General features: G+C 37.9%; 1 protein-coding gene across 1 annotated transcript; it reads left to right on the forward strand.

Moving 5' to 3' along the window:
• The first annotated feature begins 536 nt into the window (after positions 1-536).
• Positions 537-12821, forward strand: LOC140155464 (E3 ubiquitin-protein ligase TRIM56-like). Its single transcript, XM_072178324.1, has 2 exons — positions 537-1013; positions 8828-12821. The coding sequence occupies exons 1-2, from the start codon at positions 658-660 to the stop codon at positions 10380-10382; spliced, it is 1911 nt and encodes a 636-aa protein (XP_072034425.1). The 5' UTR covers positions 537-657; the 3' UTR covers positions 10383-12821.
• The last annotated feature ends 8043 nt before the right edge of the window (positions 12822-20864 follow it).

Here is a 20864-nt window from a genome sequence, read left to right on the forward strand (position 1 = left end):
TCGACTGCCCCCCCCCCCCCAAAGGAGAGAATAGAAAGGGTGAATGAGAAAAAGAGCAGAGAAAAGCCTCGGCACTCGGCAGAAAAAGAGAAAAGAAAAAAAGTTGAACTTAATTTTCACAGACTTTTGGGTTGAGGTCCAGTCCCTCCTTTAAGCAATACCTAAAGGTTTTGTTATCTTTTACAGTGTTATTAAAAAAATTATGACCGTTTACATGTCTAAACTCGAATGTTTATTTATTAGAATCAACCTTAATACACCAGTTGCCAGATCATTCTCAAATTCATCATGTCTATTTATTATGATTACACAATAATTGCTGTAAGTCATCAAACTTTCTCAATGTCACGTATGACTGGGTTCGGACTTGAACTTGGCTGCCAACTGAATTTGCAAATACAAATGACGACAAGGGTCATGTGATTTCAATAACAAAACAAAATCTTACGCTCCAGAGATTTAATTCTTAAACAAAATTTGCATGAATTGCAAAATTACCGAACCTTTCAGCTGTTCAGCAGTACAAGAACAGGCTCACTGACAAGGGCATTGATTAAGGTTAATTCGTATACTGTACTAAAGGCGCATATATTACTGTCAGATTTTAAGAACTTACAACATATCGGGTATAAACTTCGCGAGTGAATTTAAAGGACAATGGCTGTCTCCTCCAAGAAAGTGGCCGAAATTGACTATAATTTCTTACAATGTGGAATTTGTTTCGAGAAATTTACTCGACCTAAAGTGTTGAAATGTCTACATTCGTATTGTGAATCGTGTTTAGAGCGAACTCCACAACAAGAAGGCTGGATAACTTGTCCAGAATGCCGGCATAAGACAAGAGTTCCTCGAGGTGGAGTGGGCAATTTGAAGGATAATTTTCTCATGAATTCACTTATTGATAATGCCAAAGTGAGAAGTCAGTTAATGATGACAAAGACTAAACAACCATTAATGTGTAATTGTTGTAAGAAACAAATACCGGCCGTAGCGAGGTGTTTGGATTGTAACAGGTATGTTATAACACAGAATAAGCATTATGTACACTCTTAAAAGGTTTAGTCGAAACTATAGTAAAATAGCATCTCGTTAGTCTAGTCAAATTTGACATGGTTTCTAGTCAAATTTGACATGGTTTCATAGTCAAATTTGACATGATTGCCAGTCAAATTTGACATGATTGCCAGTCAAATTTGACATGACATGACAAAGCATCTCGCTCTATTATCTAGTCCAGTCAAATTTGACATAGTTTCTAATCAAATTTGACATGGTTTCATAGTCAAATTTGACATGATTGCCAGTCAAATTTGACATGATTGCCAGTCAAATTTGACATGATTGCCACTCAAATTTGACATGATTGCCAGTCACATTTGACATGATTGCCAGTCAAATTTGACATGATTGCCAGTCAAATTTGACATGATTTCTAGTCAAATTTGACTGGACATCATGTGAAGCTAGTGAGATTTTATTTCATTAGGAATATACAATAGTCAAATTCTACTGGCCTTTTAGGAGTGTAGGCCTTTTGTTTAATTATAATGTTTGGATCATATGTTTTCATGGTGAACGCGTGATTTGAGAGTGATTTCTTCAGAGTCACATATTGATGACCTTTGTCACCTTTGTGACAAAAAGGTAACTTTTAATATATTTTATATATTATAGTTATAATAATTGACTTAATGATCAGTGGCGGCGCTAGGAATTTTTTCGGGGGGCATCCGGGGTGGGGGCAAAGTGAATTTCAGGGGGGAATTGGCAAATTTTCCGTAAAATTGCCGCAAAAAGTGGAAATTTACGTGATTTGGGGTTTTTGCCTCAAAAGTGTGGAGGGGGGGGGGCAAGAAAAATATTGGGGGGGGGGGGGCCCCCCTTGCCACCCGTAGCGCCGCCACTGTTCATGATACGTGTAATAACGTGTAATACGTGTATATAATAACTTTAAGGTGGGTTGGAGGGGAGTACGGCATAGCGGTGTTTACACTCAAATATTGAGATAAAAAACATGAGAGAGGTCTAAATAAAGAATATCCCAAGGCTTGACATAATGACTTGTAATTTCCTCCCCGTGGTAATGATTTTTTTTTGGGGGGGGGAAGAAAATGCCCACGTGACTTTCGATTTGATATAGGCCTACTACTGGCCTTAACTCAAGAACCCCGAGACCTATTGAAATGCAGATGCTCTGACTCATTTCCTATATAAGATCAATGTGTATTATATTTGATATTTTACACTGCATGTCTTTTAGACTTTTGGTATCAGAAGAAAGCTCATATTTTTCTCATAAACATATTGAAATTTGGCGTTCCAAATCTATGTATTTCCGAAGAAATTAACAAAAAACTGCCGAATTAGTCAAAACTATGGTATACCATAGTTTTGACTCATTCGGCAGTTTTTTGATGATAACTTGGGAAATACACTGAGTTGGAACTTCTAATTTCAATGTTTATGAGAAAAATAGGGAACCTTTCACTTGAAATCAATATATTACATGATCATGATGATTATCATTAATAAAAACACTGTAGACTACCAATATCGCACTGTATAAATGTCGGTAATTCCATTAGGAATTAGTCACATTTACAAAAAACATTATTTTACATTTTCTTTTTGCATGAGTGCTTGAAAGGGATGACATTTTATGTTATACGTAAGTTTTAAAGAATTTGATTTTCCAAATATATCGGGTCACCTTCCTTTAAGTTTCAAACTTTTTTCAAAAGTTTTTAACTTTTTAAGTTTTTAACTTATAAAAAAGTTAAATGGCTAAAACTGGTAAAATATAGTTTCTGACATTCCACACGCATATTATGCTACGGTGTGCCATGCTACCCATAGGCTTCAACATAAAAAAGTCCCAAGTTTTGAGTTATTTTAAGAGCCACTGAACCAATATTAGGCTTGTTTGTACTCATTTTAATGCAATTCAAATTTGTCGTCTGCAGTTAACACCAGCATGGAGAGGGCTAAGTTTGTTGAATGTCTAGTTTAATAAGTCACACCAAAAGCTACCAAACAACAAAAGCTCCGAATATTTGGTTTAAGAACAGGTGTCAAATAAAGGCCAATAACCAGATAACGTTTGTGACATCACACGGGAATAGAATTTCTTGCCTAAGAAATATTTTTGCCTAAACCGCTATATCAATTTCGCATATTTAAAATATAAGTTTTTATACTTTTCCTCACAATAGGACCTACTTGTCAATAATTGACCATTGCTACCATTTGTGACTCACCGCGAGCATACCATGCATCACTATTAAAAAAAATAGTGTTAAATAGGCCCTATGAAAACTATTTGAGCAACACCTTTCAAACACGTAACTAACACTGTTATTAACACATTATTTCGTTGAAAGTTTAACACATGACACTTTTATTTCACAAATTTTATTACTAATTTTAATACAAAAATGTTAGAATTTTTAACACTCGTGTAGTCGTGACTACTACACGTACAGCAGTTCACATGCTATTTAAATGTTAGGAAGGTGCGCATGTTAAAATATATTAAACATATTAAATTGACATTTTAGTGATTGTCCACCGCTTTAAGGGGGTACTACACCCCTGGCCAATTTTGTGCCTATTTTTGCATTTTTCTCAAAACTTATAGAGCATTGGTGACAAGTAAGATATGTAGGGGCAAGGTCTACAACTGCTACACTGGAAATTTTATTTCAGCACAGACAACAGCTGTGGAGTTACAGTCAAAAATGAGGGAAAACCAATATTTGATCAATAAATCAATAACTACTTGTCTTGAGTTGCTGAATTTTCAGTGCAGTAGTTGTAGTCCTTGCCCTATAATATACATATCTTACTTGTCACCAATGCGCTATCATTTTTGAAAAAAATACAAAAATAAACAAAAAAATGGCTAGGGGTGTAGTACCCCCTTAATGAAATTGAGTTTCAAAGTTTAACCGAAGTGTGATATACATGCACACAAAATTACTTGAGAAATTGTTTCTTTAGTTTCATTTCAGTGAACCAAAACTGTTTTGTGAACTATTTTCTTGGAAAAAGAATTGCGCGCTCTTTCTAGGTACGCGACGTCAAAACTTTCAAAATGATGTTAGTTAATTTTTGTTTTCAAACCTAGTTTTTTGGACTATTAGTAATGTTTACGTTGTTTTAATTTAGACTTGAAGACCCATTCAGTGATCCCAGCGAAAGTGTATAAAAATAAAATTGTTAATAAATTGCTTAAAAGTGAAGGATAAGTCATTCAAATTGTCATTTGGTATATTTGAAATGGAAAAATTTGGCAAAAAACAAAGAAAACAGCAGTAATAACGAAGTTGAAGCCCCATTCGAATACATGTAGCTAATTTAGATACTGTCAGTATCTACATTTATAGATTCATGTAAATTCGTTATTTTTGTCTTAAATACACGGCTTTCGGCAGAACCACTAGCAGGCTATGTTTACATATTTATGTACGATAAAGGTACCAAAGTCTGAATTTTGATGATTTTTACGATCGACCGGATGAGCAAATCACTGAATGGGCATTTAAAATGGATAGAACAGCTTCCTATCATTTATTGCTAATCTAATATTACAAATTAAAATTAGACAAAAATCATACATATTTATGGCTTTAAAATGCATTGTTTGTGAAATAGGGAAATGACCTCATCTAAACAATTTAGCCTATTTATGATTCTAATACATACATCTCCCTTATCATTTCATTTTCATTATATTTCCACATTCTTTATCAAGTTTGAAATGCCTCACATACCACCTTACCAACAAATAAAATGAAATACCTGTCGCTTCGGTGTTCAGTCGGGGGATTCCCTGAATTTGCTGATATCATTCTTTGTTCTCCAAAGACAGCTCTAAAAGACCACACGAAACAATTAATGCTGCCTTGGCCAACAGCATGTAACAAAACCACCTATGGCAAAATATTCCCGATATCCCTTTTTTCAGTCGAAAAAAAAAGTTATTTAAATCGTATTTTCTTTTAAAAAAACACACTGTATGAAAGAAAATACTGAAACCATGGAATCTTTTATGTTAAACAAATAAATAAATCAGCAATAAACATCTCAAAAGAAGTAGATAACCCCCCTTAAATAATGGCCATTATTCAAAAAGGGGCTATTGTATTACAAATCTGTAAAATGCGTTGGAAGCAGAATTTATTTCTGCACATTTTGACACCTCATTTGATACGATAGCCTAGAAAACAATAAAACACCGGTCAATTTAATGTAGTGAGGTCCAGATTTGAAAGTTGCACTTGAATACAAATTTTTACAATACAAAAACACTCAGATATCATTACACAGATTTCCTTCCATTACACTGAATACAAAATCAATACAATTTACTGCAACTTTCAAATCTTGGGTTACATTGATTTAAATGTACGCTGTGACGTCAATATTTAGTCAATTGCTACAAATGAGGTGTCAAAATGTGCAGAAATTAATTCTGCTTCCAACGCATTTTACAGATTTGTAATACACTCTCCCGTTTTTGAATAATGGTCATTATTTAAGGGGGGTAGTTACTTTTTTTGAGATGTTTATTTAGCGATCCACTAAAAATACACTCCCTTACCCTTTGGATCATGCATTTTGACACTGTCACCATGGAGCGTTGGTATAAATTGACAACTCCCTCCTAGATCACTTACGTCAAACAGAGAGTAAATAATAATACACAAAATCATACGCGTATGGAAAATGTTTAATGAACCTAATCATGATGACACAATTCAAAACATGCAATATAATTTGCTATATACAATATACTATAAATAAGAACAAAAAATTAGGAATTGTGACTTAAGGGATCTGGAATGCGCGTTTTGAGCGTTTCGACAGTATTTTTTGTGGGACATGATAGCACATCAGACATATCGAATTGCATTCTGAATACGAAGAATGTCTTTCTGATATCAAATTATTTTCATTTTTTGAAATTCACGATATTTGGACTTATTGCTTTCCTCCCTCGGATCCTGGGAACCTTGGAGCTAGCATTATGACAAATTATTAAAATTTGATATTTTTCACATTTTTGATATATAACAGTCCTCGAAGTAAATTTTATATATGATATATTCTTAAAGTATATGTAGCTGGGAGGAAAAGCCGATGATCAATTGAAAATTTTGACCTTTCATATTGAAGATATGGATTTTTTCCCCCAAAAGACCTATTTTTTTGTGTTTGGGGAAAAAAATCCATATCTTCAATACGAAAGGTCAAAATTTTACTTGGAGTACTGTTAAATATCAAAAATATAAATTTTTAATCATTTGCCATAAAATGTGTATTACATTGCGAATTTCAAAAAATCTAAATTATTTGATATCAGAAGGACATTCTTCGTATTCAGAATACAATTCGATATGTCTGATGTGCTCTAATGTCCCACAATAAATACTGTCCAAACGTTCATACCCCATCCCTTAAGCCTCAAAACAATTCATGCTCATTTCTTTGACTTCATTGACATGATGATGCGAACCAAAACTAAACCGAATTCTCATGGAAAAGTATGTCTCCATTTCCTAAATCACGACTTCATACATTCTGCAATTGTCACGAGGTTAGCAAATTTTTGATCGAGCACAAAGTTAACATAAATCTTTCTTGGAAAAAAGACAATTTGCTTTTTTGGCATTGGTCCTAATTATATTGTATCTAATTTTATGCGGATTTCATATAATTATAGAAAATGAAAATGAAAGAAAATAATCAATCCTTCGATCAATGTTCAAGCAAGATTATTGGAAAATCATTATAAATTAGAAAAATACCTTTACATGTGGAATGTTTATATTTGAATAAATGCTTTTTCCTATAAAAAAACCAAAACAAAAACCCCAAAAAACCAAAAAACAAAAAACAACAACAAAAATTGTTTAATTGTTAAACACAGTTTTTGGAGCATTCCTAACATACTTAAGGACCAGAAATATCTGTCAACATTTTGCTTATGGTTGAAAACAATGAATTATGATCTATCCCCACATCAACCCTTATTATAGTAGGCATACATCTCGTAAACTGATTTTTATTGCTAGGAGTGTACATCGAGTACATGTCACAGACAAGACTTGAATTGTCATCGGAAAGTTTAATTTGTGGATGTCCTCGACGAGTTCTCTCTACAGCAGTCTATTATTTTACATGTCAAAGTCAAAGTTAGAAATAATACTATCCAAATATAAAAAAAAGTAGGTAATGGTGAATCCAACGGACGAGGACACAAAACACATCAAGGATCAATAAATGATACAAGAGGATACCTTGAATAAGAACAACAGGAAAGAAAAAAGCAAGGTACACCAACTTGATGTGGGGAAACAAGTAAAATGCAGACTAGACAGTATGCAGGGGGACAAAAAACAGCAAATGTAGGCAGAAGAAGTAGGCAAAGTTCGATAGCCAAATTTTACCAGTTCCAAGGCCCACAGAAGTAAGTGCTGAACCTGCAAAACAACAAGGATCAATGGTAATACAAAACTGCACTAGAACAAGTGATGAAAATCACTGTGCATATAAACAGACACGCTTAACCAAACATCCAGAGTAGGCACAAAACAGGCAAAGTTCGATGGCCAAAAATTGCCAATTCCAGAGCCCACAAAAGTGTCAGGAAAACAGTACACTGGAAGTGATGAAAATCACTGTGTACATAGCAGTCAAACACAGAACAGACAAAATATACAAACAAACACCTGCAAATGACCTCGAACTTAAAGCATGACGTCTGAAGTTCACGTGAATACAATTGAATCAGGGTCCGTATAATGATACAATTAAAGGTGTATTTGTAAACAAGAAAATTGTATGCAATTGAACAGTGGGTTGAATTCAACTGGGACATGGTCTGCAGAAAACGCCAACTCCAAAATACGAGTACTTACCTAATTGATATGCATATCGTCGGATCGAACCCGGGATTCGAACTCGGGGAACCTCAATCATTTTTGGTGGGTACGGGTATGCTCCCTCGGAATTTTGAGGTGACGGGTCTGTGAAAGCTGACGACGTACCGATTTGTGGTTAAAATCGCCTGGAATAAACCAAAAATAAATCACAACATTGAAGCCACGGTGACTACTTGAATGAAACAAGAAACAGATAAAAAAGTTTACCATTACTCGTGTACCATGGTGTACCACCATTACCCGTGTACCATGGTGTACCACCATTACCCGTGTACCATGGTGTACCACCATTACCCGTGTACCATGGTGTACCACCATTACCCGTGTACCATGGTGTACCACCATTACCCGCGTACCATGGTGTACCACCATTACCCGTGTACAATGGTGTACCACCATTACCCGTGTACCATGGTGTACCACCATTACCCGTGTACCATGGTGTACCACCATTACCCGTGTTCCATGCATGGTGTACCACCATGATTACATTCTCTACTTGACCAGGGAAGATCTTCCCTGACATGACTGATAAAGGATATCCCGCGGTGAGTTGGCACTCTGGCAACTAAAGCAACTAAAGCAACAAGGGTTTAGGTGCAACTTTTGAATATTAAACATGTTAAAGAGGACGCCCCGCTTGGCCAGTTCTTCTGTGAAGAACTGACTTACACCTGTTACTTTGATGATAGACAGAACAGAATTTACATGGATACATTTTAACCTGGACTAATTCCCTAAGGAACTTAGACCAAAAGTGGGGCTTCATCTTTAAGGCAAATGAGGCATCAAACTTAACTGTTCCGTTTCATTTTGTATTGTATGCTTTCTGAAATTGAAAAGTATTAATTGTGTGTGTTGTTTTATCTTACTCAACACAGGTATCTATGCAAAGCATGCAAGACAGCTCATCAAGGACTTGATGCATTACGTCATCACCAGGTGGCTTCCATGGATGACATGCGCTCTGGGAAGGTAGTTCCTCGTTCAGCAACGCCCCGTACCCAACCAACCTGCTCGAGACATCCCGACAGGAAAGCAGAAGTATACTGCCTCACATGTGAGGAACTCATCTGTAAAGATTGTAAACCAGCGGGATCCAAATCCTCCAAACATCATCACATTGATCCACAACAAGCTGCCAAACTGAAGAAAGTCGAGCTACAGAAGCGAGTACCATCTTTGGCACGCGTATGTGAGGCTCTGCTTGTTGCTGAAAGACAAGACGGTGAAACCAAGCATAGCATCGAGGCCAGAGCACAGCTTGTTCAAGCCCAGCTGGACGAAGCGGCCACGGCTATGCATGCCAAGATAGATCAAGAAAAACGAAAAATGTTAGCTGAAGTGAATGACATCAAATCGGCTAGACTTCGAGGATTGCAAGACCACAAGAACAAAACTTCATACATGAGAAAGCAAGCTCAGAACGTTTACGACGTCGCTAAGAACGCCATAACACAAGCTCCCGCCGCGGCTTTCCTGTCGCTGTATCCATCATTAGACAGCAAGATACAAGATCTTTGCGACGGGAAATTTAGGCCCCGTCCAATTGACAGAAATCCAAAACCATTTGCATTTGTCCCCAACAATTCCAGGGATGACGACCTCCAGCTCGGTACCATAGTAGAGGAGTGTCGAGAATTTCCGGTTCGTTTCAAGAGCGCTTGTGGAATAGCCGCATGTCCAAATGGAGACTTAGTCATAGCTGATCATGACATGGACTGCGTTTCTGTCTTCAATGTTGCTGGACAATCTAAATTAACTCTCCAGACACCAAACCCTAGTGATGGCATTCACAATGTTACAGATGTAGCAGTCACCTCAAACGAAACCCTTCTTTTAGTCGATAAATCACACAACGTAAGGGTGTTCAACAAAGAAGGCAAGTTTCTACGCAAGATTGCTACGCCTAAAATCGGTGACAAACCGGATCCAATCGGAAGACCTCGCTCTGTCACTGCTTACCAGATGGGTGAGAAAGATTATATGATTGTTGGCTACCACGGAGTATCTGCCCTCACCATCCATAATCTAGAAACAGGTTCCGTTCTCGCTAAACTATCACCAGCTATTCGCCCAGGTTGTCTCGCTGTGACGCAAGATAATCGTATACTTGTGAGTGATTACGACGCAGGAACGGTGGTCGTCTTAAGTCTAACGGGCCAAAGACTAGCAAGCATTGATACAATGACGCAAGGCAATCGTCTCAAGGCTTCAGGAGTATGCAGCGATGGTAATGGTAATCTATACGTCGCGGTTCACTATCCGGATAAAGGCACAGCGCAGATAAGACAGTACAATGAGGCAGGAAAGTTCCTAAGCTGTGTTGCCGAAGGCCTTCAAAATCCGCAGAATATGGTGTTTACAAGAGACGCTGTTCCAAAACTTGCAGTAGCAGATGAAGATAGTGTGAAGTTGTTTAAAATAAATTACTGAAAGCTATAAAACTCAATTTTGAGATATTAAACTCAAATAGTATAGGATAATAGGATGATGTTTTAGCGCATCATGCGCAATACCGTAAAGTTTCGCCAAATGGCGCGAAGGGGTTACTTTGACTAAAGGTTATTTTCACACACAAATAGGAGCTATACTTCCCCTTGAAATCTAAACAAGAATTAAGGGTTCGTGTCCTTATTTGCTGGTGGGATTTGTACGGGAGGGCACTTTTACTTTGTGCCTAAAATTCAAGTTAAGTCAAGAAGCCCATATGTGCCATTAGGCGAATCTCTACAGTATGATTGTGTATACAACTATTCGACTGCAGAAGTTGATAAACTTAAAGATTTCGTGCACGACGTGACAATCACTATGTCTATTAAGATGGAGTCAGCAATTTGTAAGGGATGGCTTCAAATTCAACCGCCGGCGCCCTGACAGCGATTGGACCTTGTTTCTTCTCTTCGGAAGAATGAAACGCGGATAAACTTCCGATTCTTCCATGAGAGTACAATCAATCGAACTAAACCCGTAAAAATTGAATAGGCCGCGAGTAAAACATGTTTCTCGCCCCTCCCGCTTCCTTTTTTGAGGCCACATTGAGATGCATTTTATAACCTTATTAATATACAAGAAAGAAAAACTTCTGGACGGTTCTGTGATCATTACAGATTACTGTCACATCCAAATTAGATTTCTGGAAATTTTCTTAATCCGCGGCGAGATACATACGGTTTCAAAAATATAATTATAGTTTGATCAGCTCGTAATAGGCGGGAAGTGTTTAACTTTTACCACTACGCCGAAAAGTAGACCCACGTTAGAGTACAATATTAGTTGACCTGTCTGGTCTAAATACTTTGATATTAATCCGCGATGTTATGAGGCCCGCCGATTACGAGCTGATCAAAGTATACAGTTTTAAACTGAGTGAAATTTCAAGAATAGATTATAAAATTAATCATGTAGGATATTTGGGAAAGGGTGAAAGGACAATGGACCTTGAACATTACCCAAAATAGGGAGGAAGGGGCAAAACAATATTGAACTCTTCTTTGTAGTATAGCACGATAGCTCGCGGCTAATAAGACCCTTGATAATAATACCTAAAATACAGGTTACACCAAACGCGAAGTTATTGAATGAATTATAGGTATAAATCGTCTTATGTAAAAGCTCATAATTGCTGTCAGCCGTAGAGTAGAGGCCCAAACGTTACACCTATGTTTCAGATGAACATTTTATGTTTGCAAAACTATACATGCGAGCGTACGGGGGTGGGTCTTGGATGAAAAGACAGATGTAGCTTTTGTGAGATTTGCTTGCTTTAAATGAACTTCCCATGAGCTCGACAACGACCCATAATATGAGAGGGTTACAGCTCGCACTACCCCCATCCCCGGTCTACGCCAATTTGGCACAACTTGGTCAATTTCTACAAATTTTTACGTCTTTCAGGAAATGCCATTTTGTAAGACTTGCTTATTAGCAATCCTTTTTTGGACGGAACAGTATTTGCTCTAGCCTGTTGGGCAACGAGAAAGGAATGATTCCAGTCTCTAACCCACCACTAAGGCAGTCATTGAACACATAGAGAGAGTTCCATTCTTTTGCACCAGCAGGGCAAAATCATTGATCACCGGTTACATTGGTGGAATTATGCCGTACCAGGAGGAAATTATATGTGTTCACTGACTGCCTTAGTGGTGGGTTAGAGACTGGAATCAGTTAGGCCTTTCTCGTTGCCCAAAAGGCTAGAGCAAATCGTCCAAAGGATTGCTAAAAAGCAAGTCTCACGAAAAACGTAAAAGTTTGTAGAAGTTGTGTCAGCTTGGTGTAAACCAGGATCGGGGTAGTGCGAGCCGTAACCATGGTAACCCTCTCCTAATATGGGTTGTTGTCGAGTTTTTAAGGGAAGACCATTTAAAACAAACAAACAAACAGCACATATATAGGCATATCCCTTTGCTTTGTATGCGTAATGGTATCGTGTGTGAATTGCATATTCTAAGTACGTCGTAGTAGTAGTAGAACACATTAGAGAATGAATTTGGAGAAAACCTTCTGATAATTACAAACACTCGCTGAGCAGCAAGACCTTCCCTCTAAGCTTTTAATCCGATAAGCTGATTATCTATTTGTTTTCATGAATTGGAAGACATGCTTTGATGTATTACTGAGCTCAATCATCTGAAATTACTGGAGTGTAAATCACCCAGGCTGGTGGCTCAGCATAGTATTTTATTAACAGAAGGTTTTCTCCAAATTCGTTTCCTAATGATTGATTATTGGTGACCTTCGCACATCCATCGGTAATTTCAACATACCAAGCATAACGTCATCTCAACATTCCAGACATTGTCAACCTGCGTTATTATGATAGTATTTTAAGATCAAAATTTAGTTCTGCATTGTTATTTATGTAATTATGATTTTGCAAAAAACATTGATATCAGATATATTAAAATAATTTTACATTAATCATTGTAATGAGATAGGGTGTGTGTATGTGGAGAAGGGGGTTTATGACGTGTACTTGTGTACTCCTTGAGTTCTATCTCATATCTTTAGTAATACACCACCGGTAAAGAGAGGACCGTATTCTGTTAATATCTTAAGTAATACCGGTAAAGAGAGATAGAGCCCCATTAGCTCCTCATCTGTTATATGACACTGTTCAGCACAGGCATGTTGATATCTTTAGTAAATACACCACCGGTAAAAGAGATAACCCTATTCTATTATAATACTGCTCAGCACAGGTCTGGTGGGGAGGCTGGGCAAAATGGAGTAGTCAAAAAAGTTTTAGGTCTTCAAAAGGGGAGGGGGCAAAAACGTTTGACTCCTTATAGAAGTAGCGATTCCTTTCTGCCTGCTCTGGTCGTTACTGTTTTGCTCACTTTCTTTGCCTCATTTCTTTGCCAAACGTTCTACCTGTTTCACCTATGTAGGACAAGTCGCAGTTCATGCGTTTGTCTTTTGGGTGTACCAGCTGTTTTCTAAGAGTGTTGTGCGGTTTCAAAAAGACTTGGTGTGATACGCACGGCACATTGTACAACATGAACGATAGCTTTGTGACGGAAGAGGGGGACAAAGTGGAAGAAGAGAAGAGAGTCAACGAAGCCCTTAGAACATGGGTATCCTGATTGGACCTTTAAAAAAGGTCAACGACCAGATACAATGCGTGAACTGCGATTTGTCCTACATAGGTGAAACAGGTAAAAAGTTTGGCACCGTACGCGACTTGAAGAGCGCAAAAGTGAGGCAGAGAAAGTGAGCAAAACAGTAACCACCAGAGCAGGCAGAAAGGAATCGCTAGCAACAACGCACAAGTCAGCCATAACTGATCACGTCGTAGACAAGAATCACGTCATTGGCACAGAGCAAAATAGATAAACTCGCTGGATAAAGGAGGCTATAGAAAGAGGGGGCACCACCGTGATAAATAGAGACGTAGAACAGTGCCAATTATGAGTTTCTGAAATAGGGATCTAAAAATCTCTTGAAGGAAAACCAACTCGCAACTCCAAGATCAACGCTGGAGCTACTTCTACCCATCAAGTGTTGATAGAGATAACAGGTGTTGTTGAAACGTACACACGTAAGTGAGCATTCTGGATCAGATACGAAGAACTTTGTTTATCAGTTTACCATACCGATCCTGATAGATCTGTTCAATCGGACCCTATTAAAATAATGATACTGTTCAGCACAGGTCTATTAAAATATAAGTAATGCACCACCGGTAAAGAAAGGGCCCTGTTCTACTACATGGAACTGTTCAGCACAGGTCTGACGATATCTTCAGTAATGCACCACCAGTTAAGAGAGGGCTCTATTCTATTATATACTGCGCCGAAAAAGTATCCTTACACTTGGAAGAAAAATCCTAATTTTAAAACTAAACCATTGGGTAAATTTATTTGTTGAATAGATGCACTATCTAATCCGGTACATTATGACACCCCATTGAATACAATGTGACTTCAAGAAGCAAAGTTACAAGCATTTGATTAGACGAAGGTCCAGTTTTAAAAATAACAAACTGGCCTATTCAAAAATCTACGGAATAGACTTCTGGTTTGAGAGTGGTAAATGGCTAATTTATGCGTGGCTTTAATTTAAAAACAAAAGGAACAAAAGAAAACTGAAACAAAAGAACTGACAAATAAAAGAAAAGTTATGAAAAGTACAGAGAAGTCAAAACCGAAATAAAAACTGCTTTAAATAAAGCTTCATTGCAGAAACTGTATTGTCTCTTTGTTGCGCTTTTTGGAATCTTTTTGCGCCTTGTATAGGCCAGTTTGTCACTTTTAAAACTGGAACTTCGTCTATTCAATTGCTTGTAACTTAACTTCTTGAAGTCACATTGGTTTCAATGTGGTGCCATAATGTGCAGGAATAGATAGTGCATCTATTAAAAAACAAACTTACCCCAATATTGTTCAGTTTTGAAATTGTGATTATTTTTCCAAGTGTAAGGATACTCTTTTGGCACAGTATATGAGACTGTTCAGAACAGGTTTGTTGATATATTTGTAATACACCAGTGGTAAAGAGAGGCCATATCGTCACCCTCATAACAAAATTGCTTTGAATAAGTCATTCTTACATGTTTCTCATTTGCAATTTTGATTTTCTGAGTAAATAAACCCATAAATAATCAAATTTCCAGCCGCATTCTTCATTAACTTGTGGAATACATCTCTTTTGATGTTATACTTCATTGTATTAAGAAACACGTCCAAAGTGAACAATTTATTGGGTTATTACTCAACAGGGTCAAAATTGCAAACAAGTAACATGAAAAAAAAATGACTTTTTTGGAAATTTTGTTATGAGGCTGACGATATTCTAGTATATGGACTGTTCAGCACGGTTATGTTGACATCTTTAGTAATGCACCACTGGTAAAGAGAGTGTCCTATTCTAAAGTCTGCACAAAAAGTAACTCAGCTGTTATATATACGCCTATAGACTCAGAACTAATAATTGTTTTCACAATATTTCAAAATAAAAAGAAGAATGATTTATTTACGCGTATTTTGATACCCCGTTTGTCCAATTTTGTTCAATATTGACAATACAGCAGTGTTTTGAAAGAAAAATACCCCCAATTTAAAAGTTGCAGTTATTTGTATTGATTTGAAGTAAGCGCGAAGATAATGGCGGGCTTTACGTGTGTACAGTGCTGGCATTATAACCATTGATCGCTGTATAAACTGCAACTTTTAAATTCGGGTATTTTTCTGTAAAAGCACTACTGTGTTGTTAATATTGAACGACATTTGACAAATGGGGTATCAAAATGCGTGTAAATAAATCATCCTTCTTTCTATGTTGAAATATTGCGAAAACAATTATTTGTTCTGAATCTATAGGCGTATTTATAACAGCTGAGTTACTTTTTGTGCAGACTTTATTATACGATACTGTTCAGCACAGGTCCGTTGATATCTTCAGTAATGCACTACCAGTTAAAAGAAGGCACTATTCTATTATATAGAACTGTTCGGAACACTATACTGAATCACAACACTATGCCTGATTTATGTTAGAAAAGTAATTGTCATAAACGAATCACATAGTTTTATTTAAATCAAACTCATATTGACCATAAAAACGAATAAAAACAGCCGGCTCTCAACACGCGATATTCAAAATTCCCGCTCTGAAATTGTCCAGGACATTGACGTCGTGGTTATTTGTGCTCAATTGTCGTTAGCCATCACTGTATACTGGGACGTCATTGCCCCAGACAATTTCGATCCCCGGGAGTTTTGAATATCGCGTGTTAAGAGACGGTTGTTTTTGTCGTATTGGGCAGCTTCATTTTTTAGCTTCATTTATAAGAACAAGAACCCAATTGGACCAAATTTTGTACCCTGGGGTACACCACCATGAATAGCTGTTTAATCTGAAAGCACACTGTTGTATCTGACACCACTGTTAAGTTTGACGGTTGTGTGGGAAATCGCAAATCCAAGAAACAATGGATGTATAGATTCCAATATCGATGATCTTACCAATAAGAAGCGTGTGGTCAACGAGGTCAAACGCCTTCGAGAAGTCCGTAAGTACAACTGTCCCTATGTTAACTCCTCTCTGCTCCTTGGAATAGAAAATGAACAAGTGTAACTAAATAATGAGCGGTTGACATAACTTGACACTTCTTTAACATTACCATATCATTTGGAACTCAATCAGTATTGAAACCCTGGCAAAAATTGATGTGGGCGAAACAGGTCTCAATTTGGAACTATTTTTTGGGACGCGGAAGTGTGCAGTACCGCATGCGGTACTGCACACTTCCGTTTACAGTCCCGCATGCGGAACTGCACCTTCCATCACGCACTTCCGCATGCGGTACTGCACATATAACAGTCGCTTTTAATACCTGCAATTTGTCAATACTTGGTGGATACTGTTTAGGAATAGGAACGACAATTGCGTCCAATGCTCAGGAACATAACCCTCACTATATGAATTATTCAAAATATCGGTAAGAGGCATAACGCATACGCAAACTCTTTGGCCAGAACTTGATCAGGGCCGCCAGATTTAGCAGATTTAAGTTTTCGTATTAAACTCAGCATAAACTTCCCATGGGTATAACTGAGGAGTTGGCTCTTCAGCAGGAAGATAAGATAGTAACCATGGTAACCTGCTACAGTCGAGATGATCTAAACAATCAGACACATGAGCGAACTTGGAATTAATAACATTGGCAATGCCTTTCAAATCTTTGTCCACAATACCCTGGATGTTTATCTTAAGATCAGGTTTACTGGATATTGTAACAGTTCTAATTTGTTGATGTCATTTCATAGGTTCTATTGTTTGTAAGTTCATAAATCTGGTGGTATGATAGTAAAATTTAGTTTTCTTCTATACACTAACAGTAAAGAGAGGGCTCTATTCTATTATTCTATTCTTTAGCACAGGTTTGTTAATATTTTTAGTATTGTATATAAGACCGAGGTCTCTGTTCTATTATATCATGATATGATACTGTCCAGCACGGGTCTGTTGATATATTTAGTAATGCACCACCGGTAAAGAGAGGTCCCTATTCTATTATTGGGAACTGCTCAGCACAGGTCTGTTGATATATTTAGTAATGCACCACCGGTAAAGAGAGGGCCCTATTCTATTATTGAGAACTGTTCAGCACGGGTCTGTTGATATATTTAGTAATGCACCACCGGTAAAGAGAGGTCCCTATTCTATTATTGGGAACTGCTCAGCACAGGTCTGTTGATATATTTAGTAATGCACCACCGGTAAAGAGAGGGCCCTATTCTATTATTGAGAACTGTTCAGCACGGGTCTGTTGATATATTTAGTAATGCACCACCGGTAAAGAGAGGGCCCTATTATTGAGAACTGTTCAGCACGGGTCTGTTGATATCTTTAGTAATACACCACCGGTAAAGAGAGGGCCCTATTATTGAGAACTGTTCAGCACGGGTCTGTTGATATCTTTAATAATACACCACCGGTAAAGAGAGGGCCCTATTCTATTGCTGGGAACTGCTCAGCACAGGTCTGTTGATATCTTTAGTAATACACCACCGGTAAAGAGAGGGCCATAATTATTCTATTATTGAGAACTGTTCAGCACGGGTCTGTTGATATCTTCAGTAATACACCACCGGTAAAGAGAGGGCCCTATTCTATTATTGAGAACTGTTCAGCACGGGTCTGTTGATATCTTTAGTAATACACCACCGGTAAAGAGAGGGTCCTATTCTATTATTGGGAACGGTTCAGCACGGGTCTGTTGATATCTTTAGTAATACACCACCGGTAAAGAGAGGGCCCCATTCTATTATTGAGAACTGTTCAGCACGGGTCTGTTGATATCTTCAGTAATACACCACCGGTAAAGAGAGGGCCCTATTCTATTATTGAGAACTGTTCAGCACGGGTCTGTTGATATCTTTAGTAATACACCACCGGTAAAGAGAGGGTCCTATTCTATTATTGGGAACTGTTCAGCACGGGTCTGTTGATATCTTTAGTAATACACCACCGGTAAAGAGAGGGACCCATTCTATTATTGAGAACTGTTCAGCACGGGTCTGTTGATATCTTCAGTAATACACCACCGGTAAAGAGAGGGCCATATTCTATTATTGAGAACTGTTCAGCACGGGTCTGTTGATATCTTCAGTAATACACCACCGGTAAAGAGAGGGCCCTATTCTATTATTGAGAACTGTTCAGCACGGGTCTGTTGATATCTTTAGTAATACACCACCGGTAAAGAGAGGGCCCTATTCTATTATTGAGAACTGTTCAGCACGGGTCTGTTGATATCTTTAGTAATACACCACCGGTAAAGAGAGGGTCCTATTCTATTATTGAGAACTGTTCAGCACGGGTCTGTTGATATCTTCAGTAATACACCACCGGTAAAGAGAGGGCCCTATTCTATTATTGAGAACTGTTCAGCACGGGTCTGTTGATATCTTTAGTAATACACCACCGGTAAAGAGAGGGCCATATTCTATTATTGAGAACTGTTCAGCACGGGTCTGTTGATATCTTCAGTAATACACCACCGGTAAAGAGAGGGCCCTATTCTATTATTGGGAACTGTTCAGCACAGGTCTGTTGATATCTTCAGTAATACACCACCGGTAAAGAGAGGGCCCTATTCTATTATTGAGAACTGTTCAGCACAGGTCTGTTGATATCTTTAGTAATACACCACCGGTAAAGAGAGGGCCCTATTCTATTATTGAGAACTGTTCAGCACAGGTCCGTTGATATCTTTAGTAATGCACCACCGGTAAAGAGAGGGCCCTATTCTATTATTGAGAACTGTTCAGCACGGGTCTGTTGATATCTTTAGTAATACACCACCGGTAAAGAGAGGGCCATATTCTACTATTGAGAACTGTTCAGCACGGGTCTGTTGATATCTTCAGTAATACACCACCGGTAAAGAGAGGGCCCTATTCTATTATTGGGAACTGTTCAGCACAGGTATGTTGATATCTTCAGTAATACACCACCGGTAAAGAGAGGTCCCTATTCTATTATTGGGAACTGCTCAGCACAGGTCTGTTGATATCTTTAGTAATACACCACCGGTAAAGAGAGGGCCCTATTCTATTATATAATACTGCTCAGCACAGCTCTGTTGATATATTTAGTAATACACCACCGGTAAAGAGAGGGCCCTATTCTATTACTGGGAACTGTTCAGCACAGGTCTGTTGATATCTTTAGTAATACACCACCGGTAAAGAGAGGGTCCTATTCTATTATTGGGAACAGTTCAGCACAGGTCTGTTGATATCTTTAGTAATACACCACCGGTAAAGAGAGGGCCCTATTCTATTGTTGGGAACTGCTCAGCACAGGTCTGTTGATATCTTTAGTAATGCACCACCGGCCAAGATATTTATTGTCCTGTCATTTCTTGTAAACCTATAGACGAATCCAACGAGCCAAGTGATGGTCAGAATTCAGTCGGCCATTACTGGGTCCCGTCTGCACCAAACTGGTGTTGTTACTGCCCAATTGGGTGCGGATTAAATCCGCTTAAAAATCGATCTTGAATTGTATTGTGTTGTAAACTTTCATCATTCTTTTGTCTACGTGTAACACGGGTGATAGAATGCAGTTTAATATCCCCACCAAGGCCACATCATTTCACATTTCAGGTGGGATAGACCTAAGGGGGACCCAGCTATGGCTGCCATTGAGGTGTAGGAATGCGTGAAATTGGATTCGTCCATAAGAGATATTCTGATAATTGAAAATATTCTCTACCATAAATAAAGTAATAGAGGCTGGAAGTAACGGCAAGCGGCGAAAATTATAATTTGTCATATTATAATTCATCTATTGCTATGGTAGTTCCGCGACTAGTGGTCTGTTTGTTTATTTGTTTGTTTCGTATAGTTCAGTGCATATTTCATTTTTTGTTCTATTTTCTTTGACATGTTCATGGCAAAGCAATGCGGACATCACTCCTACATGCAGTATTTTCTTTCCTATTACACCAATGAACCATGGTACAGATGACGTCATGACTATTATTAACGTGATACTCGTCTGGTGATCAGCCATGCAGATCTAAGTGACTGACATGTTAAGCATGCAAAGTCACCCACGGACAAAAAAAATTGTGTTCCTTTGCAACCCCATGACTCAGCTGTAGAGATTGGTAATGAACTCACTATGCTCACGTACCTAGTATTGAATCCTGCCATTAAACATGCTATATTATAAACAGTAAGCCAACGGACAGTTAGCATTAAACAATATGATATAATTATGTTTGTTATCAAGTCATCCCCCCAAAAATAACAAAAAATAAAAACTAAGAGAAATATGAGACAAAAAGTGAAATAATATGAAAATAATCTTTGAGATAATGAACATCACTTGATCGATGACCCGTCACATCCTGAAAGGTTCACTCGCTACATAATAGTTATTTAAACCGCTGTTTACGGATCT

This window comes from Amphiura filiformis, chromosome 6 (genome assembly GCF_039555335.1).
Source record: "Amphiura filiformis chromosome 6, Afil_fr2py, whole genome shotgun sequence".
NCBI lineage: Eukaryota > Metazoa > Echinodermata > Ophiuroidea > Amphilepidida > Amphiuridae > Amphiura > Amphiura filiformis.

What these genes read in the sequence shown, in the direction of transcription:
- LOC140155464 (XM_072178324.1), top strand. Translation starts at nt 658, where the DNA reads ATGGCTGTCTCCTCCAAGAAAGTGGCCGAAATTGACTATAATTTCTTA. An exon ending in AGGTGTTTGGATTGTAACAG is followed by an intron (nt 1,014 to 8,827) that starts GTATGTTATAAC and finishes TACTCAACACAG; the next exon opens with GTATCTATGCAAAGCATGCA.